Genomic DNA, 26,463 nt, shown 5'->3' on the forward strand with positions numbered 1-26,463 from the left:
CAGATATGCATCTGTTGGTCGCAGATACCTTAAAAACAAAATGGATGAGCTGGATGAGAACCAGTCGGTATCTGCTGTGACCGCCATTTGCCTCATGCAGAGCGACACATCGCCTTTGCATAGAATTGATCAGGCTGTTGATTGTGGCCTGTGGAATGTTGTCCCACTCCTCTTCAATGGCTGAGCGAAGTTGCTGGATATCGGTGGGAACTGGAACATGCTGTCGTACACGTTGATCCAGAGCATTCCAAACAGGGCTAAGTGGATGACATGTCTGGTGAGTATGCAGGCCATGGAAGAACTGAGACATTTTCAGCTTCCAGGAATTGTGTACAGATATAGTAACATGGGGCTGTGCATTATCATGCTGAAACATGAGGTGATGGCGGCAGATGAATGGCACGACAATGGGCCTCGGGATCTCGTCACAGTGTCTCTGTGTATTCAAATTGCCATCGCTAAAATTCAATTGTGTTCGTTGTCCGTAGCTTATGCATGCCCATACCATAACCTCACCGCCACCATGGGGCACTCAGTTCACACCGTTGACATCAGCAAACTGCTCGCCCACACAACGCCATACACGTAGTCTGTGGTTGTGAGGCCGGTTGGATGTACTGACAAATTCTCTAAAACAACGTTGGCGGTGGCTTATGGCAGAGAAATTAACATTAAATGATCTGGCAATAGCTCTGGTAGATATTCCTGCAGTCAGCATGCCAATTGCACACTCCCTCAACTTGAGACATCTGCGGCATTGTGTTGTGTGACACAACTTCACATTTTAGTGTGGCCTTTTGTCCCCAGCACAAGGTGCACCTGTGTAATGAACATGATGTTTAATCAACTTCTTGAGATGCCATACCTGTCCAGTGGATGGATTATCTTGGCATAGGAGAAATGCTCACTATCAGGGATCTAAATCAATTTGTGGCCAACATTTTTGAGAAATTACCTTTGTGTGTATGGACAATTTCTGGGATATTTTATTTCAGCTCATTTTATTTCAGCTCACGTATTTATGTTTATTAAACTTGACTTGAAATAACTGGTGATGCGAGTTGCTCTTAGAATGCACAACTTGGACTTGACTCAACCTGTTCTACTTTGTGACTTGAGACTTCTTTGTGACTCGAATAGTAGTGACTTAGTCACACCTTTGGTATACTCTGAAGGGTGCCTAAATAAGAAAGGGGGGGGTCTGGTCCAGGGTTTCCGTTTGGCGCCGGACAACGTGACCAGCAAGATTTTAATTTACCGGACATCCATATGCATTGTATTCATAACGCATTGGGGCGTTGGACCTCAAAATCACATTGACATGATTTTAATGAATCGTACATGCTGACCAATCCGGATGTGCATGTTGATGTTGTACCCCCACACCAGTCACAATCAGGACACGCAGGTTGAAATGTAAAACAAACTCTGAACTAATTATATTAATTTGGGAACAGGTCGAAAAGCATTAAACATTTATGGCAATTTAGCTAGCTAGCTAGCTTGCTGTTGCTAGCTAATTTGTCCTGGGACATAAACATTGGGTTGTTCCTTTATCTGAAATGCACAAGGTCCTCTACTCTGACACTTAATCCACAGATAAAAGGGTAAACTGTTTGTGAATAGTACACTCTTCTCTTTCAGGCTTCTTCTTCTTTGGACTGTATATGGTGGTTGGCAACCAACTTTAAGGTGCATTACCACAACCAATTGGAGTGTGGTCTTCAGTTCATCTTTCAATCACCCACGTGGGTATATGCTCCTAAACACCAATGAGGAGATGGCATGTGGGTATATGTTCTTAAAAACCAATGAGGAGATGGGAGAGGCCAGACTTGCAGGGTCACAAATAGAACCTATTTCTATTTTAGCGCCTGGCCACACAGGCACTCGCAAGCAGCGTGGGTTCAATGATTGAATAACATGTATGTGTAAATTTATTTTGTAACGCAAGCGGTGTGGTCAGCATGTTAGCCTGTAAAGTTGTAATAAAGTAGAATGATGTTCTTATACCAACATGACAGGTTTATTGAAAAGCAAAACATGGCCCGTTGCGTCTTCATCCCTGCTAAAAATCACAAGTGAATATAATTTTTTTTAAATAAAAAATATATTTAGGAGAACAAGTCGCCTACACGGTAATAAGACTTCAAAATAGAGTATTTGTATAAAATAATTTTCAAATAATCTTGCTTTATAAGCTATTTGTGTGAATATTTAATTAATAAATATCAAAACACAGCTAATTTAATTTAGCCTTGGCATGAACATTTTCATTAGGCCTTATGAATAACAAAACAGTTCTACTGGATGATAATGTTTTTATTTTCATTTTAATTATGGTCATGACTCGTGTCGTGTGATATGTGGCTTATTGATAACAACTCTGTTTCCTACTGTAGGTAGTTGTGTGCCTAGTGATTGCAACATTGTAACTCTCAGATGGGTATTGTTGGCGTCGATGTTTCGTTTCCAAGTGCTACTGAATAAGCTCAACTGAAATGCATCAATTGCGCATGATACACATTACTCTACTATAGTCTCAATCCATTAAGAATCTTTATATTATTTATACATGACACAGAGAAGGCATATGTTGATCTTGCTTAGGGCGGCAGCAGAACTGCTAGCCTAATTTTACGTGCGTTTGCGGCGGATCTTGCCCTGCTGAAAGTAAGCTGCTGCTGTTGAGAAGTCAAAAGTCCACAGGCCACAATCAACAGCCTGATCAACTCTATGCAAAGGAGATGTGTCGCGCTGCATTAGGCAAATGGTGGTCACAGCAGATACCGACTGGTTCTCATCCAAACACCCCTACTTTTTTTAAAGGTATCTGTGACCAACAGATGCAAATCTGTATTCCCAGTCATGTATATGGTGCCTTCTGAAAGTATTCTGACCCCTTCCCTTTTTCCACATTTTGTTACATTACAGCTTTATTCTAAAATGGATTAAATATGTAAATAAGGTATCTGTTTTTTATTTTTTTAAGTATTCAGACCCTTTGCTATGAGACTCGAAATTGAGCTCAGATGCATCCTGTTTCCATTGATCATCCTTGAAACGTTTCTACAACTTGATTGATGTCCACCTGTGGTCACTTCAGTTGATTGGACATGATTTGGAAAGGCACGCATCTGTTTATATAAGGTCCCACGGTTGACAGTGCACGTCAGAGCAAAAACCAAGCCATGATGTCGAAGGAATTGTCCGTAGAGCTCCGAGACAGAATTGTGTTGGCGTAAATCTGGAGAAGGGTAGCAAAATGTCTGCAGCATTAAAGGTCCCCAAGAACACAGTGGCCTCCATCATTCTTAACTGGAAGAAGTTTGGAACCGCCAAGACTCTTCCTAGAGCTGGTCGCCCGGCCAGAGCAATCAGGGGGAGAAGGGCCTTGATCATGAAGGGGACCAAGAAGATGGGAGATGGGAGAACCTTCCAGAAGGGCAACCATCTTTGCAGCACTTCACCAATGAGGCCTTTATGGTAGAGTGGCCAGACAGAAGCCACTCCTCAGTAAAAGGCACATGACAGCCTGCTTGGAGTTTGCCAAAAGGCACCTAAAAGACTCTCTGGCCTGATGAAACCAAGATTGCACTCTTTGGCTTGAATGCCAAGCATCACCTCTGGAGGAAATCTGGCACCATCTTTACGATGAAGCATGTTGGTGGCAGCATCATGCTGTGGGCATGTTTTTTAGCGGCAGGGAATGGGAGATTAGTCAGGATCGAGGCAAAGATGAACAGAGCAAAGTGCAGAGCGATCCTTGATGAAAACCTGCTTCAGGGCACTCAGGACCTGAGACTGGGGCGAAGGTTCACCTTCCAACAGGACAACGACCCTAAGCACACAACCAAGACAACGCTGGAGTGGCTTCGGGACATGTCTCTGAATGTCCTTGAGTGTCCCAGCCAGAGCCCGGACTTGAACCCAATCTAACATCTCTGGAGAGATCTGAAAATAGCTGTGCAGCAACGCTTGAGACCGGACAAAGTTTGAGAGGATCTGCAGAGAAGAATGGGAGAAACTCCCCAAATACAGTTGTGCCAAGCTTGTAGTGTCATACCCAATACGAGTCGATGCTGCAATCGCTAACAAAGGTGCTTTAAACAAAGTACTGAGTAAAGGGTTATGAATACTTGTGTAAATGTCTTATGTAAAAAGTTTTTTTCTTTCTCATTATGGGGTATTGTGTGGATTGAGGGAAAAATATCTGTAGTCATTTTTAGAATAAGGTTGTAAGGTAAGTTTATTTAGTAAATATTTTCTTAACTCTTATTTTTCTTAACAGTATTGTTGTTTAAGGGCTTGTAAGTAAGCGTTTCACTGTAAGGTCAACACCTTTAGTATTCGACGCATGTGACAAATACAATTTAATTGGATTTGAGGCTGGCACCCTGACGAAGCACCAGAGGGTCTACATGGAGCGTTCCTACAGCTGCCCCCAGTTTGAGAAGAGGTTCTCCCGCCAGTAGCCGTTGAAGATGCACCTGAAGGTCCACACTGGAGAAAGACTACTCGCCTGTACGCATGCAGAAAGAGGTTCTCAGAGAGGAGATACATTTGGCTACATCAGCAGAAAAAGCACAAAGCCCATGCACACTGAGTGTACAAAACATTGGGAACACCTGCTCTTCCAATGCAACTGACCAGGTGAAAGCTATGATCCCTTATTGATGTCACATGTTAAATCCACTTCAATCAGTGTAGATCAGGGGTGTCAAACTCAAATACCCAGTGGGCCAAAATGTAAAACCTGAACAAAGTCACGGGCCAACATTGAACAAATTAACCTTTTAATATGGACCCAAACAAGTTTTGCTTTAACATTGAATATGGAACAAGCATCGCTTATTACCATACAATATATAATTTAATTGTGGAGACATGCAAAATCGAATTTCAAATGAAAAAACACATCAATGGCATTCATTTATTAAATAAATGAAATTTAAATAAAAATTGTATGCCTCTTTTCTATTTGCAGCCTTCTGATTTAAATACCAAAATAAACTTTTTCCACTGGCTAATAATTTTACAAATAAAATGATAATAAATCAATCAACCATTCAAGCCCATGCCTTGTAGCAAGAAAAAGTGCATAAAGAAAACGTTAATTATTGCACACTGGTCTAATCTGATGTGCCCAAGCCAGATACCTGGCATCTCTTCTTGGATGCTAGTTCATCAATGTCTGGGCTCAAGCTCTGAGCTGAAGAAATCCTCAGTATCGAGCGAAGATGTTCATCAGTCAGACGTCTCCTGTGAGTTGTTTTGGTCATCTTCATCGAGGAGAAAAGTTGCTCGCATAGATAAGTGCTGCCGAACATGGAGAGCATCTGAGCAGCTTGGGTGCGGAGCTGAGGCATTGTGTCAGGGATGAACCGTGGAAACTGTGCGGCGCCCACAGCATCATACTTTGACTTCAGCGTGTCGTTGCACTGGAGTTCAATCAGCTCCATTTGGATGTTGGTTGGTGCATTTTCCACATCAACTGCGAAGGGATTACTAAGCAGTTCAAACTTGCATTTCTGGGCATCGAAGTCGGCAAATCCCGGCTAAACTCAGCGGCGAGAACACTGAGTTTTTCAGCAAACTGTGCGCATGGGAACACGGCGGTAGAGATCTGCGCTTTTATGGATTGGCAGCAGGGAAAATGGCAAGGGTTTCCTTGCAGCATCTGATTCTCCCACAGGCACAGTTTAGTTTTGAAGGCCCTCACTGCAGCGTACATGTCTGTGATGATGCGCCCCCCCCCCTGAAGCTGCAGGTTCAGCGCATCGAGATGGCTCGAGATGTCACAGAGAAAGGCCAGCTCACACAGGAACTTTTGCTCCCGGAGCTCTGCTGTATCCTTCCCTTTGGTTTCCAGGAATTTACATATTTCCTCACGCAGCTCGAAACATCTGTTCAGTACTTTTCCTCTGCTTAGCCATCTCACCTCTGTGTGATACGGCACGTCTGCGTATTCCGAACCACACTCCTCCAGAAAAGATTTAAACTGGCGGTGATTTAGACCTTTGGCTCTTATAAAGTTAACTACCTGTGTTACTGTGGTCATAACATGTTCCATCTTTAGGGCTTTGGCACACAGTGCTTCCTGATGTATGATGCAGTGGTAAACAGTTAGCTCACCCGCACAGTTCTCTTCCCCCGCATCTTCTCCCGAACCATGCCCACCAGTCCACTCTTTTTACCGCACATCGCTGGCGCACCATCTGTCGTTAATCCAACGAGTTTATCCCACGGCAGCTTTATTTCAGTTACACATTTGGAAACCTCCTCAAAGATTTCCTTTCCTGTGGTTGTGCCATGCATTGATTTGAATCCTAATAGCTCCTCCGTAACACACAGATTTGAGTCCACTCCACGGATGAAGACTGACAGCTGAGCAGTATCAGATGCGTCGCAGCTCTCATCCACAGCGAGGGAGAACGCAACAAAATCTTTTCCCTTTTCCATCAGCTGGTCATACAGATTGGTGGCAAGATCACATGTGCGATCAGCTACTGTGTTCCTGCTCAGGCTCACGTTTGAAAATGCTTGTTTTTTCTCTGGGCATACGAGGTCACAAACCTTCATCATGCACTTTTTCATGAACTCTCCCTCATTAAAGGGCCGGGCTGATTTTGCGATCTCTGCTGCCACTATATAACTAGCCTTTACAGCAGCCTCGCTTTGTGATGTGGCTTTTTTAAACATATTCTGTTGTGAAACCAAACTTCTTTTCATCTCCTCTACTTTGTCCTGTCCTGTCCTGATTGGCACGCGAAAACAGCAGAGCATTATGGGATTCGTAGTATTAGTGGTGAATGCGCTGTATAATACCGGAGGGCCAGCTCTAGTAGTAATTTGGTATTGTCTCGCGGGCCAAATATAATTACCCCGCGGGCCAAATTTGGCCCACAGGCCAGAGTTTGACACCCATGGTGTAGATGATGGGGAGGAGACGGGCTAAATAAGGATTTTTAAGCCTTGAGACTATAGAGCCCCAAAGTGGAGGTGTCATAATACCCATAAAACCTAGAGGTCACACAGGGAAATGGTTCCAATTGTTTTTCCACCATTTTTCCCATAGGGGATTTTAGAAACACTTAAATTAAGGGCTTCCAGTGTAGGCTTCCCCTGGCATGATAACCATGTACATTTCTCTCAGACAAGGTAACTTTTATCAATATATTCGGCTCTATTTACTCTGATTCAAAAATGCTAATTAGCATCAAAGTAGACATGCAAAACTACAAATCCCTGCAAGCTCCTGCATGTCATCTCTAGCTGATACCATTGCTAACAGGTATTGTGTCAATTTAAAACTTCCAACAGACATCTCACAGAATTGTCCATTTAAAGAACATTTAGCTAACATTGGATAGTTAATCCAGAGATTCTTACGTTGGCAAAATGCATCATACAGGGATGATTTCTGTATTTTGAAAGTTACAAAACTTGATCATTTTGATTGCTGACAAGCAAAATATTTTTGGACTATGTCAACAATGGACTAATAAAGCAAATACCAAAATATAATTTTTGGGTGGAGTTTTCCTTTCAGGATAAGTTCAGCTATGGGGCACTTTATCTACTTCCCCAGCATCAGAGGAACTTGTGGATACCATTTCTATGTCTCTGTTCAGTATGAAGGAAGTTAGAGGTAGTTTTGCGAACCAATGCAAATTAGCGTTACCCATAGACCTCCAGTCATTGCGCTATCTGTATCTGCTAGTAGATACCCATAGACTTCCAGTCATCGCTAACGCTAATCTTTAGTGAATATTTATCATACTTTGATCAGATCGTCTAACTATGGGTGCTTTGTATATGGTTCAGTGGCTATTACATTGCTGTTGCGCTTTGATGCAAGCGAGGGCACGCAGTATGTATGATGGTGCCTTTTTAAAACTACACCGGTAGAGGCTTTACAAGTAGATTATTGAGAAATACCACTATCCCTTAGACGAGTTAACCTCTACAGGATCGGTGGGTCCTGTAGAGGTTGAGCTAACGTAGGCTAATGTGATTAGCATGAGGTTGTAAGTAACAAGAACATTTCTCTGGACATATCTGATATTGGCAGAAAGCTTAAATTCTTGTTAATCTAACTGCACTGTCCTATTTACAGTAGATTTATTACAGTGAAAGATTACCATACTATTGTTTGAGGAGAGTGCAGTTATTAACTTAAATGTATTAATAAACCAATTATGCACATTTGGGCATTCTTGATACAAAATGATGAACAAATGCAATGGTTCATTGGATCCGTCTAAAACGTTGCACATACACTGCTGCCATCTAGTGGCCAAAATCTAAATTGTGCCTGGGCTAGAATAATACATGATGGCTTTTCTCTTGCATTTCAAAGATGATGGTACAAACAAAACAAAAAAACTTTTTTTTACCAGATGTGTTATATTCTCCTACATTAATTTAACATTTCCACAAACTTCAAAGTGTTTCCTTTCAAATGGTATCACGAATATGCAATATACTTGCTTCAGGTCCTGAGCTACAGGCAGTCAGATTTGGGTATCTCATTTTAGGTGAAAATCCTTAAGAGGTTGATAACATGTAGATACTACGCTGGCAGTATTGGAAGACTGCTGGGAATATGAACAATATCAAGAGGGAGCCCCTGAGATTCGGAAAGGGGTTTGATGAATATAGACACGGGGACCTTTTTTTAGAGCCATCTGTGACAATAGGACATGTACCACTGTGGTTTTATACAAGACCATATGTTGATCTTAGCCTGATTGAAGAAAATAAAGTAATTTATTTGTATATTCAACAGAAATGGTTGTGATTGTTGTATTGCAATGGATAGAGGTGCAACCAAGAGTAGTAATTTGTTTGGACTCTGCATCAGTTTTGTGTAGTTTAAGATCTGGAAAATCAGAACGAGAGGATTCATTTGTAGAAGTACTGACGCTGTTGTTCAGTTTTGTTGCATTCCTACTCATACAGGAGTTAGTTAAAATTATGTAGTAGATATAATAGCAAAGAAAGCAGTGAAAAATAATATTGTGGATATACAGGTGCAGTTAATTAGAGAAATGTACATATTGATTAGGGAAAATGGGTTACATTGCTGGCAGAGGCAATGGGATGAATAGTAAGGGAAGACATTTTTTCAAAGAAATCTGTATGGGAGGGTCTAAGGCACTGCATCGCTAGCTGGAGCACTAGAGATTCTGGTTCGAGTCTAGGCTCTGTTGCAGCCGGCCGCGACCGTGAGACCCATGGGGTGGCGCACAATTAGCCCAGCGTCGGCCGGGTTAGGTAAGGGTTTGGCCGGCAGGGATGTTCTTGTCCTATCGCGCACTAGCGACTCATGTGCCGGGCCAGGTCCGACACGTTGGTGCGGCTGGCTTCCATGTTAAGCGATCATTGTGTCAAGAAGCAGTGCGGCTTGTCTGGGTTGTGTTTCAGAGGACGCACGGCTCTTGACCTTCGCCTCTCCCGAGTCCGTACGGGAGTTGCAGTTGAGGGAGTTGAGACGAGACTGTAACTACCAATTGGATACCATGAAATTGGGGAGAAAAGGGATTCAAGTTAAAAACATATTTTTACAAGAAATAAATCCAGATCTGTATTTGAATATCCATACTAAAATACTGTATACTACATACTTAATGACTATATACTACATACTGTATGCTATTCGTTAATTTTAGTATACTGTAAACGAACTGTCATTTCAGTTGAGTTTACTAGAGCTTTGCCTGTCTACCGGAAGTTGATGCTGTTGCTATGCAACCTCTTGCTAGCTTGTTAGCATAACAAATAACTAGCTAAACATTTTATGATTTTGGTTTGTGTTTGTAAATTCAATCTGGAGTGCCAGAGTGCAGTCAGGGCGTTTGTAAATCCAGAGTGTTGTCAGTTCATAAATTCGGAGCATGATCTGGTCGAGGAGTCGTGTTGATCCGAGCGTTCAACAGTAGTCAAGCACCCAAGTTAACTAGCTAATGTTGGCTAGCTACTTCCAGAAACAAATGAAACAGAGTACACCTCACTCTCACTCATCAGTTATTCTGCTTGAAATCGGAGTAGATAGCCAGAATGAACAATGTCGATTGAAACGAATATACCACTTAGCTAAGAACAATGTGAATAATCAAGTCAATAAACGTTGGGTAGTTAGATAGCAGATAGTTAATAATACTGCCTGGCAAGTTCAATGTATTAGTAGCCAACTAACGTTAGGTACCTAGCTAATATACCGGTTACTGTATTTCTATGCGGTGTGTAAGAATAGTGTAGCTAACATAACCTGTAACGTAACTTATTTGAAAAGTCATTACATTGAAATGCTCAATTTATATTTTTCGCCATTTTCTTCAAATCTGAAAACGATGTGAAGCCACGCCTATTTTCGGAAAAAAATGCATTATCGGCCCTAAAAGCACGGAAAAAGTGTCCACTTTGTATTTTGTCAAATGTAGAATGTCATCCGATAACTTTTTGCATAGAAACTATATCCACACTATTACCAAAAAGCATACTATATACTCAATTCACGTCACAAATAGTACGGTTAGTATGAGTATTCGAACTCAGCTCAGGTTTAGTGAAGAGAATAATTGGAGGACGGTCTCACACTCCAGTACAGTAGGTGGCGGTGTAAGCACCTTTCAGTTGGTCGCGACAATACAAATGTAAATAAGTAATAAGCGGAAGTGAGTAGTGATCAAGAACAATTTCCACGTTAGCGTTTTTATTTTTTAGACATTTATTAACACCCTGAAACTCAATGCGATTCATTTTAACTGCAAAACAACACGTACTTAACTCGGGTAGTCTTTAATTCGCGTTTGGAGACGGGACTTGGTTGATGTTTTCTAGGTAACGCCAGCTAGCTGCTAACGATACTAGTAAACAATGGCTAACGATATGGTTTTTCACACTCAAATAGCCTCGATTATGGAGGTGCTAGCGAATGCAGCCGTGGCAGAGATCTGTAAACTCGTAGACGACGACTATGCAGTGTTTCGTTTGGAAATGTCTCAAAGCCAGAAAGAAAACAGGGGATTGCGGAGGAAACTACAGCTACTGGAACTGAAGGTGTCACGGGAGCGCGCAGAGAGGACAATACGCGAGCGCGTCCTCACCAGTCGTCCCAGTAGTGTCAAGATCCTCGACCGATACAGAGGAATGGCAAGAGGTACTTTTTTGGAGAAGGCTGAGGTGCCTGTTGTTCGGTTATTTTCTGGGCATGTTGTTCAGATGTGTTACCCAGAATTGGGTCTTAGTCAGTTTTTGGATAGTATACAATACTTACCCTGATTATTAAGCTATCTTGTAATATTTTATTTATTTGACCTTAAATTGACCTGCTTGGTTAAAAGAAAGAAAAAATAATATTGCAGACACAATGGCCATTTTTCCGAATACCCATTATTGCGTTCTAGATAGGAGAGTGTTAGAGGTCAAAATTAAACTGTTTCTGGTGTTATACTTTGTATTCCATGTTATCGAGAAGCTTCTTGGGAACACAGAACACTTTATTTCATGAGGATAGGAGTTATCATTGCTAGAATGTTGTATTTTCCAAGTAATCGAAAAAGGTAAATTCCTAGTCCAGGGGTTTCAATTAAGGCCTGGACAACCAGGTGTGGGGAATTCCTTACTAACCCGTAGCACTCATGTCCGTAGCCATGAAGTGCTTTGAAAGGCTGGTAATGGCTCACATCAACACCATTATCCCAGAAACCCAAGACCCACTCCAATTTGCATACCGCCAAAACAGATCCACAGATGATGAAATCTCTATTGCACTCCACACTGCCCTTTCACACCTGGACAAAAGGAACACCTATGTGAGAATGCTGTTCATTGACTACAGCTCAGCGTTCAACACCATAGTACCCTCAAAGCTCATCACCAAGCTAAGGATCCTGGGACTAAACACCTCACTCTGGATCCTGGACTTCCTGACAGGCTGTCCCCAGGTGGTGAGGGTAGGTAGCAACACATCTGCCACGCTGAGCCTCAACACTGGAGCTCCCCAGGGATGTTCACCCACGACTGCATGGCCAGGCACGACTCCAACACCATCATTAAGTTTGCTGACGACACAGCAGTGGTAGGCCTGATCACCGACAACGATGAGACAGCCTATAGGGAGGTGGTCAGAGACCTGGCCGGGTGGTGCCAGAGTAACAACCTGCCCCTCAACGTAATCAAGACTAAGGAGATGATTGTGGACTACAGGAAAAGGAGCACCGAGCACGTCCCCATTCTCATCGACAGGGCTGTAGTGGAGCAGGTTGAGAGCTTCAAATTCCTTGGTGTCCACATCAACAACAAACTAGATTGGTCCAAACACACACAGACAGTCGTGAAGAGGGCACGACAAAGCCTATTCCCCCTCAGGAAACGAAAAAGATTTAGCATGGGTCCTGAGATCCTCAAAAGGTTCTACAGCTGCAACATCAAGAGCATCCTGAGAGGTTGCATCACTGCCTGGTACGGCAATTGCTCTGCCTCCGACCGCAAGGCACTTCAGAGGGTAGTGCGTATGGCCCAGTACATCACTGGGGCAAAGCTGCCTGCCATCCAGGACCTCTACACCATGCGGTGTCAGAGGAAGGCCCTAAAAATGGTCAAAGACCCCAGCCACCCCAGTCATAGACTGTTCTCTCTACTACCACATGGCAAGCGGTACCGGAGAGCCAAGTCTAGGACAAAAAGGCTTCTCAACAGTTTTTATCCCCAAGCCATAAGACTCCTGGTTACCTGGACTATTTTCAAATGGTTACCTGGACTATTTTCATTGTGTGCCCCCAACCCCTCTTTTACGCTGCTGCTACTCTTGTTTATCTTATATGCATAGTCACTTTAACTCAAAATTCATGTACATGCTATCTAAATTGGCCCGACCAACCAGTGCTCCCGCACATTGGCTAACTGGGCTATCTGCATTGTGTCCCACCACCTGCCAACCCCTCTTTTTACGCTTCTGCTACTCGCTGTTCATCATATATGCATTGTCACTTTAACGACACCTACATGTACATACTACCTCAATAAGCCTGACTAACAGGTGTCTCTATATAGCCTTGCTACTCTTTTTTTCAGATGTCTTTTTACTGTTGTTTTATTTCTTTACTTACCTACACAGACAGACACCTTTTTTTTCACACCATTGGTTAGAGCCTGTAAGTAAGCATTTCACTGTAAGGTCTACTACACCTGTTGTATTCGGCGCACGTGACAAACTGATTTGATTTGAAATGGTCAAGTGTACAGTAACAGTGCAAATATGACGAACAGTAGCAGCATTGGTAACAGGTTATATACATATGTCCTGGAGAATAAAGAAGATAGAATACATAGTGTGCTGTGCGTTAGTATTTAAGAATGCTTACACTATGGGGTAAGCTGCCACGCACACACACCAGGGTTTTAGGAGTACATATAATTGGGATTACATAATCCTGAACAAAAGTCAGGTTAACTATTTACCAATTAGTAAGATTTAGTCTATATAGCACAGGTATGTTCTATTCAGTAGCCTAACTGATTAGGTCAAACTGATTAGGCCTAGAGTGCCCAATAATATGCCCAAAGCTGTGCCGTGCCACCTGCATACACAGCCTACACAGACACAAACTTCCCCACCCACACACACAGCCTAACACAGACACACATTTCTCAATAAGTCTGAATGTAGAAGGTTGCAATACTAGTCTAAAAACACAGCTTACTTCTAAGGTAGGGCTACACCTGAGTTGGGTTACATTGTAATGTTATGTTGGGTCTTGATGAGTTAATACAGTGATGGGAGGGTAAACTGCACCATTTCCAGCAAATAATTAGCCTAGGCTGAGACCGAGTGAGCTTCCTGCTAGCCACCTGCACAGCAAGATAGATGGGACACATTTTAAATTTACAGGTATTTAGCTTTTATCAATTTGTATGTCTGTAGCCACTGAATTCTGGTAGTTTACACTTGAAATAATAAAACCATCAATCACAAAATTCCCGAATTGCACAATACAGCCTCTGCAGATCAGAGACCGACAGATGCGTATCTTTATTCCCAGTCATGTGAAATCCATAGATTAGAGCCGAATGAATTATTTCAATTTACTGATTTCCTTATGAACTGTAAAATCAGTAAAATCTTTGAAATTGTTGCATGTTGCGTTTTTTATATTTTTATTCAGTATAGAATTCTCGCATAGCGTCCATTGTTTATCACGTCACCTATAAATAGTAGCAGTGGTGGAAAAAGTACCCAATTGTCATCCCCGAGTAGAAGTAAAGATACCTTAATAGAAAATGACTCAAGTGAAAGTCACCCAGTAAAAGTCTCTAAAAGTATTTGGTTTTAAATATTCTTAAATATCAAAAGTAAAAGTATAAATAATTTCAAATTCCTTATTAAGCAAACCAAACGACACCATTTAAAATTTTTTGTTTTAATTTACGGATGGGCATGCTGCAACCCTCAGACAATTTACAAGATATGCATGTATTTAGTGAGTCTGCCAGATAAGAGGCAGTAGCGATGTTCTCTTGATAATGTTGTGAAATATACCATTTTCCTATCCTGCTAAGCATTCAAAATGTAACCAATAATTTTGGGTGTCAGGGAAAAATGTATTGAGTAAAAATTACATACTTTTCTTTAGTAATGTAGTGAAGTAAAAGAGTACAGTTGTAAAGTACTTAAAATTAAGTAGTTTTGGGGGGTATCTGTACTTTACAATTTATATTTTTTTACATCACTGAATAGTAGGCAAAAATAGCTGATATTCAAATATGGGATGTGCTACCAAAATGAACGAATTGCACAGAACAGCGAAATTGCAAATTAGATGAAGCATTGTCAGTATGGATGAGCCTAGTATATTGGTATTTGTTGTTTAGGGCATACGTTATTGCTAAACAGCACATTCTAAGTAATATATAGTATGATTAGTACACAGTATGCAGTTTAAGTAAGTAGTAGGCAAGCCAGATTTCGTGCACTGCCAGTATCATATTATAACCCGATTCTGATTTACTGAATGTCTTATTGTCATACTCAATAAAAACAATGTGATGCATGGAACATAATCAATCAATAAATAGTATATCAAGAAGTTATGAGAAGTGTTACCTTGCATACCCTCCATCCTTGCCAATTGTAAACAGTGTCAATAGTGTACAATATAGCGTTGAGCATTGACAGTACCTAACCTAACCACCTCTTTTCCCCCAATCACTCACAGGCGAAGGACATCTCACTGTAGGCCACAGGAGCATTGTGAAGACAGCGGGACCCAATGTGTGGAGAGATGACCAACCCATAGCTATAGATGAGGGGATTGGAACCTCAACCCAGCATGTTATTGTGATAGAGGTTAGTGTCATAGTGTAACATTAGAAATTACAGTGCATCAAATGTGTCCCGTTTTATTTCAGAAATGGTCCACTCAGCTATTAAAATCAAATAACATTTTATTTGCCACATGCGCCGAATACAACGGGTGTAGACTTCACCATGAAAATAGTAACACAAGAGGAATACAATATACTAGAATGGAGCTAAACAAAAAAAGAAACTTCCCTTTTTCAGGACCCTGTCTTTCAAAGATATTTTGTAAATATCCAAATAACTTCACAGATCTTCATTGTAAAGGGTTTAAACACAGTTTCCCATGCTTGTTCAATGATCCAGAAACAATTAATGAACATGCACCCGTGGAACGGTCGTTAAGACACTAACAGCTTACAGACGGTAAGCAATTAAGGTCACAATTATGAAAACTTAGGACACTAAGAGGCCATTCTACTGACTTTGAAAAACACCCAAAGAAAGATGCCCAGAGTCCCTGCTCATCTGCGTGAACGTGCCTTAGGCAAGCTGCGTGGAGGCATGAGGACTGCACATGTGGCCAGGGCAATAAATTGCAATGTCCGTACTGTGAGATGCCTAAGACAGCGCTACAGGGAGACAAGATGGACAGCTGATCATCCTCGCAGTGGCAGACCACGTGTAAGGGCCAGTGCAGATAATTAATTGGTTACCGGACTAACTATTTCGCACTCTTATGGTTATTTAGCACTCTTATGGTTATTTAGCACTCTTATGGTTATTTAGCAGTCTTGTGGCTTGGGGGTAGAAGCTACAGTGTCGATGCTCTGGTACCATTTACAGACTATGGCTTGGGTGGCTGGATGCTTTGGCAATTTTTCGGGCCTTCTTCTGGCACTGCCTGATATAGAGGTCCTGGATGGAAGGGAGCACGGCCCAAGTGATGTACTGGGTTGTCCACACCAACCTCTGTAACGCTTTCCGGTTGACCGCAGTGCATTTGGCATACCAAGCGGTGATGCAGCCAGTCAAGATGCTCTCAATGGTGCAGCTGTAGAACTTTTTGAGAATCCAAGGGCCCATGCCAAAACTTTTAAGCCTCCTGACGGGGAAGACGTGCTATGGTGCCCTCTTCACATCTGTGAGGGTGTGTATGGAACATGTTAAGTCGTTAGTGATGTGAACGCCAAGGAATTTGAAGCTCTCGACCCGCTCCACTATGGCCCGTCGATGAGGGTGTGGGGGGGGCATGCTCTACCCTCTTTCTCCTGTAGTCCAATATCAGTTCCTTGGTTTTACTGACATTGAGGGAGATGTTGTTGTACTAGCACCACAAAGACCTATCACCGCCGTGCCGTCAGCGAACTTGATGATGGTGTTGGAGTCGTGAACAGGGAGTACAGGAGGGGACTAAGCACACACCTATGAGAAGCCCCGTGTTGAGTGGCAGAGGTGTTGTTGCCTACCCTCACCACATGGTACCGGCCCGTCAGGAAGGCCAGGATCCAGTTGCAGAGGAAAGTGTCCAGTTCCAGGTAGAGGTCTTCACTGATCCACCGGTACCTGAATTCCCGAGCGGTTCCTGATCCAGAATTCTAAATAATGTCACTGGTCTGGGTCGGATCTGAAATTGTCTTGGGTATGTGTAATTTTAACTGACTTGTCCGGAAGGATCCGAATGCGACTACTGCGGTAGAGAGAGAGCGAAATGTATCCATCTGCGCTTTGCTTTTCACAATAGTGGCGCATGTGACTTGTTGTTGGCCAAACATAAGTCATCAAAACGGCAATAGGTTACAGTCATAGTCTCTCTGTGTGGGGCAAAGCTAGCTTAACTAGCTTCTCCCGGTTTGATGCAAGACAGGTAGCCACTACAAAATCCTATTGCATGATAAATAACCTATGACAGCTATTAGTTCGGAACGGGCCTCTATATTGAAAAATAAATTATGCATATCCGGTGTGGATGGAAAAGCCCCAGGTCCAATTTGGAATGGGTCCAACTTTTTGGACCAATGAAGGCCTCTAGTCCCAGGGTCCCCAGCTTTGGGATTAGCTTGGAGGGGACTATGATGTTAGACTACAGCTCGGCGTTCATGAACCGCATTCTCAGATACTTATTTCCCCTCTTGTTCAGGGGGGAGAGGTCAGTGTGAAGTGCCATTGAGATTGCGTCATCTGTGGATCTGTTGGAGCAGTATGCGAATTTAAGTGGGTCCATGTGGTCTGGGATGATGGTGTTTGTGTGTCATGACCAGCCTTTTAAAGCAATTCATAATTACAGGTGTGAGTGCTACTGGGCGATAGTCATTTAGGCAGGTAACCTTGGAGTTCTTGAGAACAGAGACAATGGTGGTCAGCTTGAAACATGTTGGGATTACAGACTGGGATTGAAAATGTCAGAAGGCACTTGCAAGCTGGTCTGCGCATGCTTTGAGAAGATTCCATTTGGCCCGGAGGCCTTGTGAGTGTTGACCTGTTTAAAAGATTTACTCACATCAGCCACAAAGAGCGAGATAACAGTCATCTGGAACAACTGGGGCTTTCACAAGACTCAGTGTTGTATTCCTCGAAGCGAGCATAAAAGGTATTTAGCTCGTTTGGAAATTCTGCATCACTGGGCGTCTAACAGCTGGGTTTCCCTTTGTAATCTGTTATCATCTGCAAGCCCTGCCACATACGACGAGCATCAGAGCCGGTGGAATAGGATTCCACCTTCCTCCAATGTTGTCCTTTTAATGTTTCCTCCAAGCTCGTAGTGTGCTTTCTTGTGTGTGTCCATGTCTGTGTCCCATTCCATGTAAGAAGTAGTTCTAGCCTTTATCCCAGCGCAGATATTACATTTAATCAATGTTTTTTGGGGGGTTTGGATACGTTCGGATGATCACTGTGGGGTCTACTTCGTCTATGCACTTATAGATGAAGCCCGTGCCTAATGTGTCAAACTCCTGAATGCTATCAGATGAATCCTGGAACATATCCCACATATACATATCCCAATTTGCTTACATGTACATCCTAATTTATCTGCCATAGGGGAGCTTGTGAGACTTCCTATGACATTGTTATACAATTCAAATCATGTACCGGTAATAACCTCCTCTTTTGTGTCAGTCTGCAGATTCAGAGGCTGCAGGTCCTGAAGGGTCGTCTCTGGTCAAGCAGGAGAGGACTGAAGGAGAGGACCCACGGCACAGCGGAGACACCCAAACTAGAGCAGTGGCTACAGTGGCACCACCTGAAGCCACGGTGGACCTCACCACCGCCAGCTCACCCCAGCCCAGGACCGGACGTAGCATCACGGAGGTCAGTGGAGCGCCGAACACCGTCCTCAAGTCAGAGAGAGATGCCGAGACTTTAACTGTAACACACAGGCTATTACCAACAGGATCTGATCACAGATCAGACCCAGGCAGACTTGGGAAACTGGGCTGTCCTCCTGCTCCTGGCTCAGAGTATTTACCGGTATTTCACCAGAGCCAGAGGATGGTTTACTCCCTTGATGACACGTTAGACTCTGGTGGTGATGATCCGTCTTGTTCTTACACTACAGAGATGGACCTTGGCAACATGCCCATGGGTTTAGAGAGACCGACTGCTCTGTCTAGAGGTTACTGGAACGGGTACAGTAGTAGTGTATACTCTGAAGGGTGCCAAGATAAGAAAGGAGAGGTTACATTGGTAGATGATGTGAAAGTGGAGGGCGACGCTCCTCTGACATGGAATGTAGACGAGACTCACTTAGAAGAACACTCACAAGGCAGAGATTTCTTAGATTACAGGGGAATCTTGGAGACAAATCATATTGTTGCCACCAACTCCCCTTTACACTCTTTCAGGGAAAGCGACCCAGTGTCCACATCAATGGCACCTTCCGATTCACACGGCTGTGTCCTTTTCGATCAGGTATTGAACTCAGAGGACCAAAGGGCGTGGGGAGGGGGACTGACATCAGACAATAGTCAAGAGAAGGTGTTCCTCTGTAAGTTCTGCAACAAAGGCTTCAGCTGCCCCCAGAAGGTGGAGATCCATCAGAGGGTCCACACAGGGATGAAACCCTTCAGCTGTAGCCAGTGTGAGAAGAGGTTCTCCCAGTCTGGTGATCTGAAGAGGCACCAGAGGGTCCACACAGGGGAGAAACCATTCAGCTGCCCCCAGTGTGAGAAGAGGTTCTCCCTGGCTGGCAACCTGAAGATGCACCTGAAGGTCCACATGGGAGAAAGACCGTTCGCCTGTACGCACTGTGGGAAGAGGTTCTCAGAAAGGAGCTATCTCAGGATACACCAGCAGAAAAAACATTCCACTCTATAACATAGAAAAGAATCATTCCACTCGATAGCTTCTGATGTTTAGATCAAACCCTGCATAAAGAAGATACTTTTTTTTTTTTTAACAAGAGTAACAGATTTCAGTGTCGACTATTCCTGGGTAGAATATTGCATGTGATACATAAGGCATATACACTAAGTGTACAAAACATTAGGAACACCTTCCTAATATTGAGTTGCACCTCCTTTTGCCCTCAGAACAGCCTCAATTCGTCTTTCCCATTAACCCTCAATGGCACATCTACACAATCCATGTCTCAATTGTCTCAAGGCTTAAAAATCCTTCTTTGACCTGTCTCCTCCCCTTCATCTACACTGATTGATGTGGATTTAACATGTGACTTCAATAAGTGGTCATAGCTCTTACCTGGCGTCAGTCTGTCAAGGAAATAATGAGTATTCCTAATGTTTTGTACACAGTGTAGAAGCCTAAAGAGACTGTTACATATTATTTTTGTACTCTGCTATATGATGTTCACAAATGCCTGTTTCATTACTTCCGTTCAACTACTTAATTTTTTACCCCAAGATACTTTTTAATTAAAAAATAAATGGAGTTTATCAAGTTTGTGCAGAGTTTTAGTTGAGACATTACATTTACATTTTAGTCATTTAGCAGATGCTCTTATCCAGAACGACTTACAATCAGTGCATTCATCTTAAGATGGCTGGGTGAGAACCAAGTATCAAAGTCATAGTAAATCAGTGCTCAACATTCAGGGGGAATTGCAGCTGCTGATTTGGCGTCGTTTTTGAACTTGCTCCTCAAGAAATGCTGTCGGCCATGACGGAAGCCATACTTGAGATGGCTTGGGGGGGTGTGGTATAATGTGGGTGTTTCTTGTGTTTGTCCTTGCCACCACCAAGACACACTCATATGTCAGAACCTTGACTGCAGCAGCCCCCCCCAGTCACAACAAACAAACCTCCTGCTTGTTGAGTACAACAACTACAGGCAGATGATAGATGTATGGTGAGATGCCAGAGGAAGCTTTGAATAGGTCAGTAGCCTACAGTGTAAAAACGTGATTGCTAAATTTATGTCAATATTCTAAACTAAGTATTTTGATAACTTTCAAATGTAGTAACATGTCCATGTAGAATAAACAACACTTTACATAATACCAAAGAAGCAGTATTCTGCTAATATAACAATGTGAACCTTTGACCTTTCATTGTCGTTCCCAGCCGATACAGATACTCTGCCTATCTGCATTTTGTCTGGCGGTAATGTGGCTGCCTTAGCAAACATGTCAGTGGTCATACCTTCCTGTGTCGTGTCCCGTATAAAACAGGAGTTCCCTGATCCTGGTGCAGAATACACAGTTTCTCCCTCCCCATATTGACTGATAACTTTTCCTTGCATTGTCTTTTTAAAAAAAATTGAATTAAATGGTCCATTCAGAGACGTCAGTATCAAGCCCGTCTGTCGGTCAGGACTCCATCACATCATCTTGCAATAAGTTGAATGGTATCAAATACATCAAACTTTTCATTCGCGCCGTTATTATGAGTCGTCCTCCACTCCGCAGCCTCCATTGATACAAACACACACAGAGCACTGATTACATTATCAATAGTGGTTATGATTAGCGTGGTGGAACCAACCTGATCGCTGAGTATGTCTTTCTATTTCACTTCAGATATCATGATATGTGACGTAAAATAGAATGGTAAACGCAGCGATCAGGCTGGTTCCACCAGGCTAGGTTATGATGGTGAATTGGGGGGGAAAAAATGGCTAAACAGTTTTGACCAGGTCAAATTTGACCAATCTGATTCAAGTGTCCTCCCTGTTCAATTTATAGGAATGCTCACAGCGAGGGCATGTCTGCGTGATGTTGAGGGTCCTCTTGCTGGTCTTCTGTATGTTGGCTGTTCGGCTGCAAACTGGACATTTCTCAAACAACTGCAGCATGCAATCCTAATAAACAATTGACTTCCTCATATCATGAGGTGGGGTTGACTGGGACGGGCCTGTGACAGCGTTATACAATAGACAGCCAAGGGGTTAATTGCATTTTGTTATGAAGAGAGGAGAATGCTTTTGATAATGCACTTCACAACCAAAATGATCTACTACTTGTATCTGCTTGGCTGAGTAATTAACCTACTAGCTTATCAAACCGGGTATTTTTTTATTTTTTTTTACATCTTTTCACATAACACACATTTACTATTGTTGATGAAGCAGTCTGTCACCAGGGTACTAACTCGGGGTCAAGCTAATTCTGGGTTGTTACCACAGCCACAAAGTCAGAAACACAGCCTATTTCTAAAATGTATCTTTATTAAAATGTTATTTTAAACCTAACCTTTACCACAATGCTAAACTTTTGCTTAACCCTAACCTTAAATTAAGGCCAAAAAGCGAAATAATAAAACATTTAAAATAAACATTTTTTTTTCAACTTTGTTTTAGATGAGACTGACTTATTTATTTTACAAAAATGTTAATGTAATCTTTATTTAACTAGGCAAGTCAGTTAAGAACAAATTCTTATTTACAATGACGGCCTATCCCAGTAAAACCCAGACGACGCTGGGCAAATTGTCTTAGACCACTGCTCCACTCGGGACCAAAAATATCCTACTTACTCTTAGTAGTCAATTTTGACACTAGAATAAATGTTTCTGACTCATATCGATACCACACAGGCTGTTTTCAAAGAGATTAGCTGCTTTTTAGGGGCAGTTTCTCTTTAACGCTTGTCCTCGTCTGGGAAATAAAGTTAAATAAATAGTCTAAAAATAGTCGCACAACAGGAATATAGACTTAAGGTGTCCAAATGGACAAGTAAAAGAAATCATACACGCATCACAATATCAAATTACTACTCCGATCAGAATTGGATCAGAGCTGAATGTCTTGAGCCAATAAGTATTTAACCCCTTTGTTATGGCAAGTCTAAATAAGGTCAGGAGGACAAATGTGCTTAACAAGACTCATAAGTTGCATGGACTCACTCTGTGTGCAATGATAGTGTTTAACTTTATTTTTAAATGACTACCTCATCTCTACCCCACAGATACAATTATATTTAAGGTCCTTCAATCAAGCAATGAATTTCAACCACAAAGACCAGGGAGGTTTTCCTAGCAAAGAAAGGCACCTATTGGTAGATGGGTAAAAACAAAAAAAAGCAGACATTGAATATCCCTTTGAGCATGGTGACTTTATTAATTACACTTTGGATGGTGCATCAATACACCCAGTCACTACAAAGATACAGATGCCCTTCCTAACTCCGTTGTCGGAAAGGAAGGCAACCACTCAGGGATTTCACCATGGGGCCAATGGTGACTTTAAAACAGTTAGTTTAATGACAGTGATGGAAAACTGAGGATGTATCAACAACATTGTAGATACTCCACAATACTAACCTAATTGACAGAGTGAATGTAATGCTCCGGGTGTCGTGGGTGTGGAGTCAGACGCAGGAGACAGAGAGTGCAAGGCTGTGCTCTTTTAATGCACCAACGCACCACAGGGTGCTCACAATAATAACGGCCCCAAACACGGGGAATGAGAAAGGTACAACTGAAATTTCACGACCAGGAACAAACACGTTCCTCTACATTAGAGCCGAAGGTTACAATCATTAATCCCGCACAACAACCAGGCGGGCTGGCTGTCTAATAAAGACAAACTAATCATTCACCAACAGATGCTACCAATAAACATACAAGGAGGGGGAGGAAAGACAATCAGTGGCAGCTAATAGGCCGGTGACGCCGAGCGCCACCCAACCGGGAAGGGAAACCACCCTCGGTCGGACTCGTGACAGTGAAAAGAAGGAAAATATTCCAAATCATGCATCCTGTTTGCAACAAGGCACTAAAGTAATCCTGCAAAAAAATGTGGTATAGCAATTAACTTTTTGTCCGGAATACAAAGTGTTATGTTTGGTGCAAATCTAATATATCACATTACAGAGTACCACTCCCCATATTTTCAAGCATAGTGGTGGCTGCTTCATGTTATGGGTATGCTTGTAATCGTTAAGGACTGGGGAGTTTTCAGGATTAAGACAAATGGAATGAATCTAAACACAGGCAAACTCCTAAAGGAAAACCTGGTTCAGTCTGCTTTCCACCAGCCACTGGGAGAAGAATTCACCTTTCATCAGGGCAAGAACCTAAAACACAAGGCCAAATCTACACTGGAATTGCTTACGAAGAAGACGACAGTGAATGTTCCTCAGTGGCCGAGTTACTGTAGTTTTCACTTAAATCTACTTGAAAATCTAAGGCAAGACCTGAAAATGTTTTTCTAGCAATGATCAAAAACCAATTTGACAGAGCTTGAAGAATTTTGAAAAGAGAAATCCAGGCGTGGAAATCTCTTAGACTTACCCAGAAAGACTCCCCTGAGTCAATACATGTTAGAATCACCTTTGGCAGCAATTACACCTATGTAAATGAGATATTTAGTTTTCAATAAATTTGCAAAAATGTCTAAGAACATGTTTTCACTCTCATTATGTGAAGATGTGTGAGACAAAATCTATTTAATCCATTTTGAATTTGGGCTGTAACACAACAAAATGTGGAATAAGTCCAGGGGTATGAATACTTTCTGAAGGCACTGTATCTCTTGATCTGCTTGACATGGTTAGTGGGACGGCCAAGAGACCAGAGGTGTTCGGGTTGAGGTGTAGGGTTTGAGCATAGGCTGAAGGTAGGGAGGGACAGTTCCCTGTGTAAACAGGGAGATGAAAACAGCCTGGATTAGGACCTGCGGCGCTTCCTGTGTGAGGAATGGTCGCACTTGTCAGAGCATGAACCTGCAGGAGTGAGCCATTGCTTTGATATTCTCTGCACTCTGAGAGGGGGACTCCGTGGAGTTTTCAACCGTGATGGAGAGGTCTTGGAGCGGGCAGGCCTTCCCCGGGAAGATAAGCAGCTCCGTCTTGTCGAGGTTGAACTTGTGATCGTGGGCTGACATCCAAGCTGAGATGTCTGCCAGGCACACAGAGAGACGTGTTTGTGTGGTTTTCACATGGTGTATTTAACACTTGTTTATGTTTAATAAACACAAAATGGGACTTTTCATTCTAAGACTTTCATTGATACTCTCTTTAGTATACATCACATCTGATCTCACCCTATTCTGCATACACCAAACAGCGCTTTATAACCAATATACACTTAAATATAAATAAATATACCTGCACACTAACAAACACCTACTGTACACGTCAAAATAGTTTAAGTCAGGTTTGCCTGATGATGACTCATTTTTACCCACATATTTATGTCCACCATGATGGGTAACTACAGTATAGGACTCAAACATAGTGGGGATGGGTAAACACTCCATGTTGACTGTGTTTATTACCTGTGTGTACATACTTGAGGGAGTGTATGTCTGTGTAATCTGTATCACCTGTCTCTTCCAGGAGGAGGAGGGTCCAGAGGTACTGCTGGTGAAGGAGGAGGGGTATGAGGAGGGTCTGGGGAACCCTGAGGAGGAAAACCAGACGACACCTCCTCCTGAACCCACAAAGGACCCAGTTGAGCAGAACAGGACCACACACAGTCTCAATGAGGTGAGCCCACTGTAAACTACTGTCTGAATGGTATTATGTCAGAGCCCGTATCCATAAAGCCTCTCAGAGTAGGAGTGCTGATCTAGGATCAGTTTAACTCCTTTAGATAAAAATGAATAAGACCTATTTACACATATGGGGACCTGATCCTTGATCGGCACTCTTACTATGAGGCGCTTTGTGGATATGGCCCCAGGTCTTGATTCATTTTGTCTTAAGTGTTGGACCATGCCTTTGAATGACCAAACCATTAAGTGTCAAGTAATCAAGTTATTTGCATAGTATCAAATCAACTAACAAGTTCGCATAGTACTTATAGCAATCCCTCATTGCACAATCAGAAAATGCTCCATAGCAGGGTGCTCATATCAGATTTCTTGATCCAACATCCTCACACTCTGTATCTCTTACAGTCAGTAGACATGGAGGATGGGAAGCCTGATCTGCTGATAGTCAAAGAGGAGACAATAGAAGATGGACCAGATAGCATTGACCTGCTGAGTGGACTAAAGATGGGGGAGCAAGGTAAGGGAGAAACACATATACAGAACATAATAGATACAGTGCCTTGCGAAAGTATTCGGCCCCCTTGAACTTTGCGACCTTTTGCCACATTTCAGGCTTCAAAGATATACAACTGTATTTTTTTATGAAGAATCAACAACAAGTGGGACACAATCATGAAGTGGAACGACATTTATTGGATATTTCTAACTTTTTTAACAAATCAAAAACTGAAAAATTGGGCGTGCAAAATTATTCAGCCCCCTTAAGTTAATACTTTGTAGTGCCACCTTTTGCTGCGATTACAGCTGTAAGTCGCTTGGGGTATGTCTCTATCAGTTTTGCACATCGAGAGACTGAAATTTTTTCCCATTCCTCCTTGCAAAACAGCTCGAGCTCAGTGAGGTTGGATGGAGAGCATTTGTGAACAGCAGTTTTCAGTTCTTTCCACAGATTCTCGATTGGATTCAGGTCTGGACTTTGACTTGGCCATTCTAACACCTGGATATGTTTATTTTTGAACCATTCCATTGTACATTTTGCTTTATGTTTTGGATCATTGTCTTGTTGGAAGACAAATCTCCGTCCCAGTCTCAGGTCTTTTGCAGACTCCATCAGGTTTTCTTCCAGAATGGTCCTGTATTTGGCTCCATCCATCTTCCCATCAATTTTAACCATCTTCCCTGTCCCTGCTGAAGAAAAGCAGGCCCAAACCATGATGCTGCCACCACCATGTTTGACAGTGGGGATGGTGTGTTCAGGGTGATGAGCT

The 26,463-nt window shown here is 42.5% G+C and overlaps 2 protein-coding genes across 5 annotated transcripts in view; one reads left to right on the forward strand and one right to left on the reverse strand.

Annotated features, from left to right (window-relative positions):
• Positions 1-26,463, reverse strand: part of LOC121841796 — a 314,557-nt gene that overhangs the window by 151,647 nt on the left and 136,447 nt on the right. The gene's annotated exons all lie outside the window — the stretch shown is intronic.
• Positions 1-26,463, forward strand: part of LOC112231940 (zinc finger protein 583) — a 969,163-nt gene that overhangs the window by 10,795 nt on the left and 931,905 nt on the right. The window contains exons 1-5 of one of the 4 annotated variants that reach the window (XM_042311878.1): positions 10,520-11,164; positions 15,222-15,352; positions 18,422-18,613; positions 25,038-25,187; positions 25,601-25,712. The exons of 2 other annotated variants lie outside the window; for them this stretch is intronic. In XM_042311878.1, the coding sequence (XP_042167812.1) occupies positions 10,882-11,164; positions 15,222-15,352; positions 18,422-18,613; positions 25,038-25,187; positions 25,601-25,712 (868 nt within the window). In that variant the 5' untranslated portion in view covers positions 10,520-10,881. Of the gene's footprint in view, positions 1-10,519; positions 11,165-15,221; positions 15,353-18,421; positions 18,614-25,037; positions 25,188-25,600; positions 25,713-26,463 lie in introns of those variants that run through there. One more of the 4 variants, XR_006080755.1, reaches the window with a different exon arrangement.

Source organism: Oncorhynchus tshawytscha, linkage group LG34 (assembly GCF_018296145.1).
Source record: "Oncorhynchus tshawytscha isolate Ot180627B linkage group LG34, Otsh_v2.0, whole genome shotgun sequence".
Taxonomy (NCBI): Eukaryota; Metazoa; Chordata; class Actinopteri; order Salmoniformes; family Salmonidae; genus Oncorhynchus; species Oncorhynchus tshawytscha.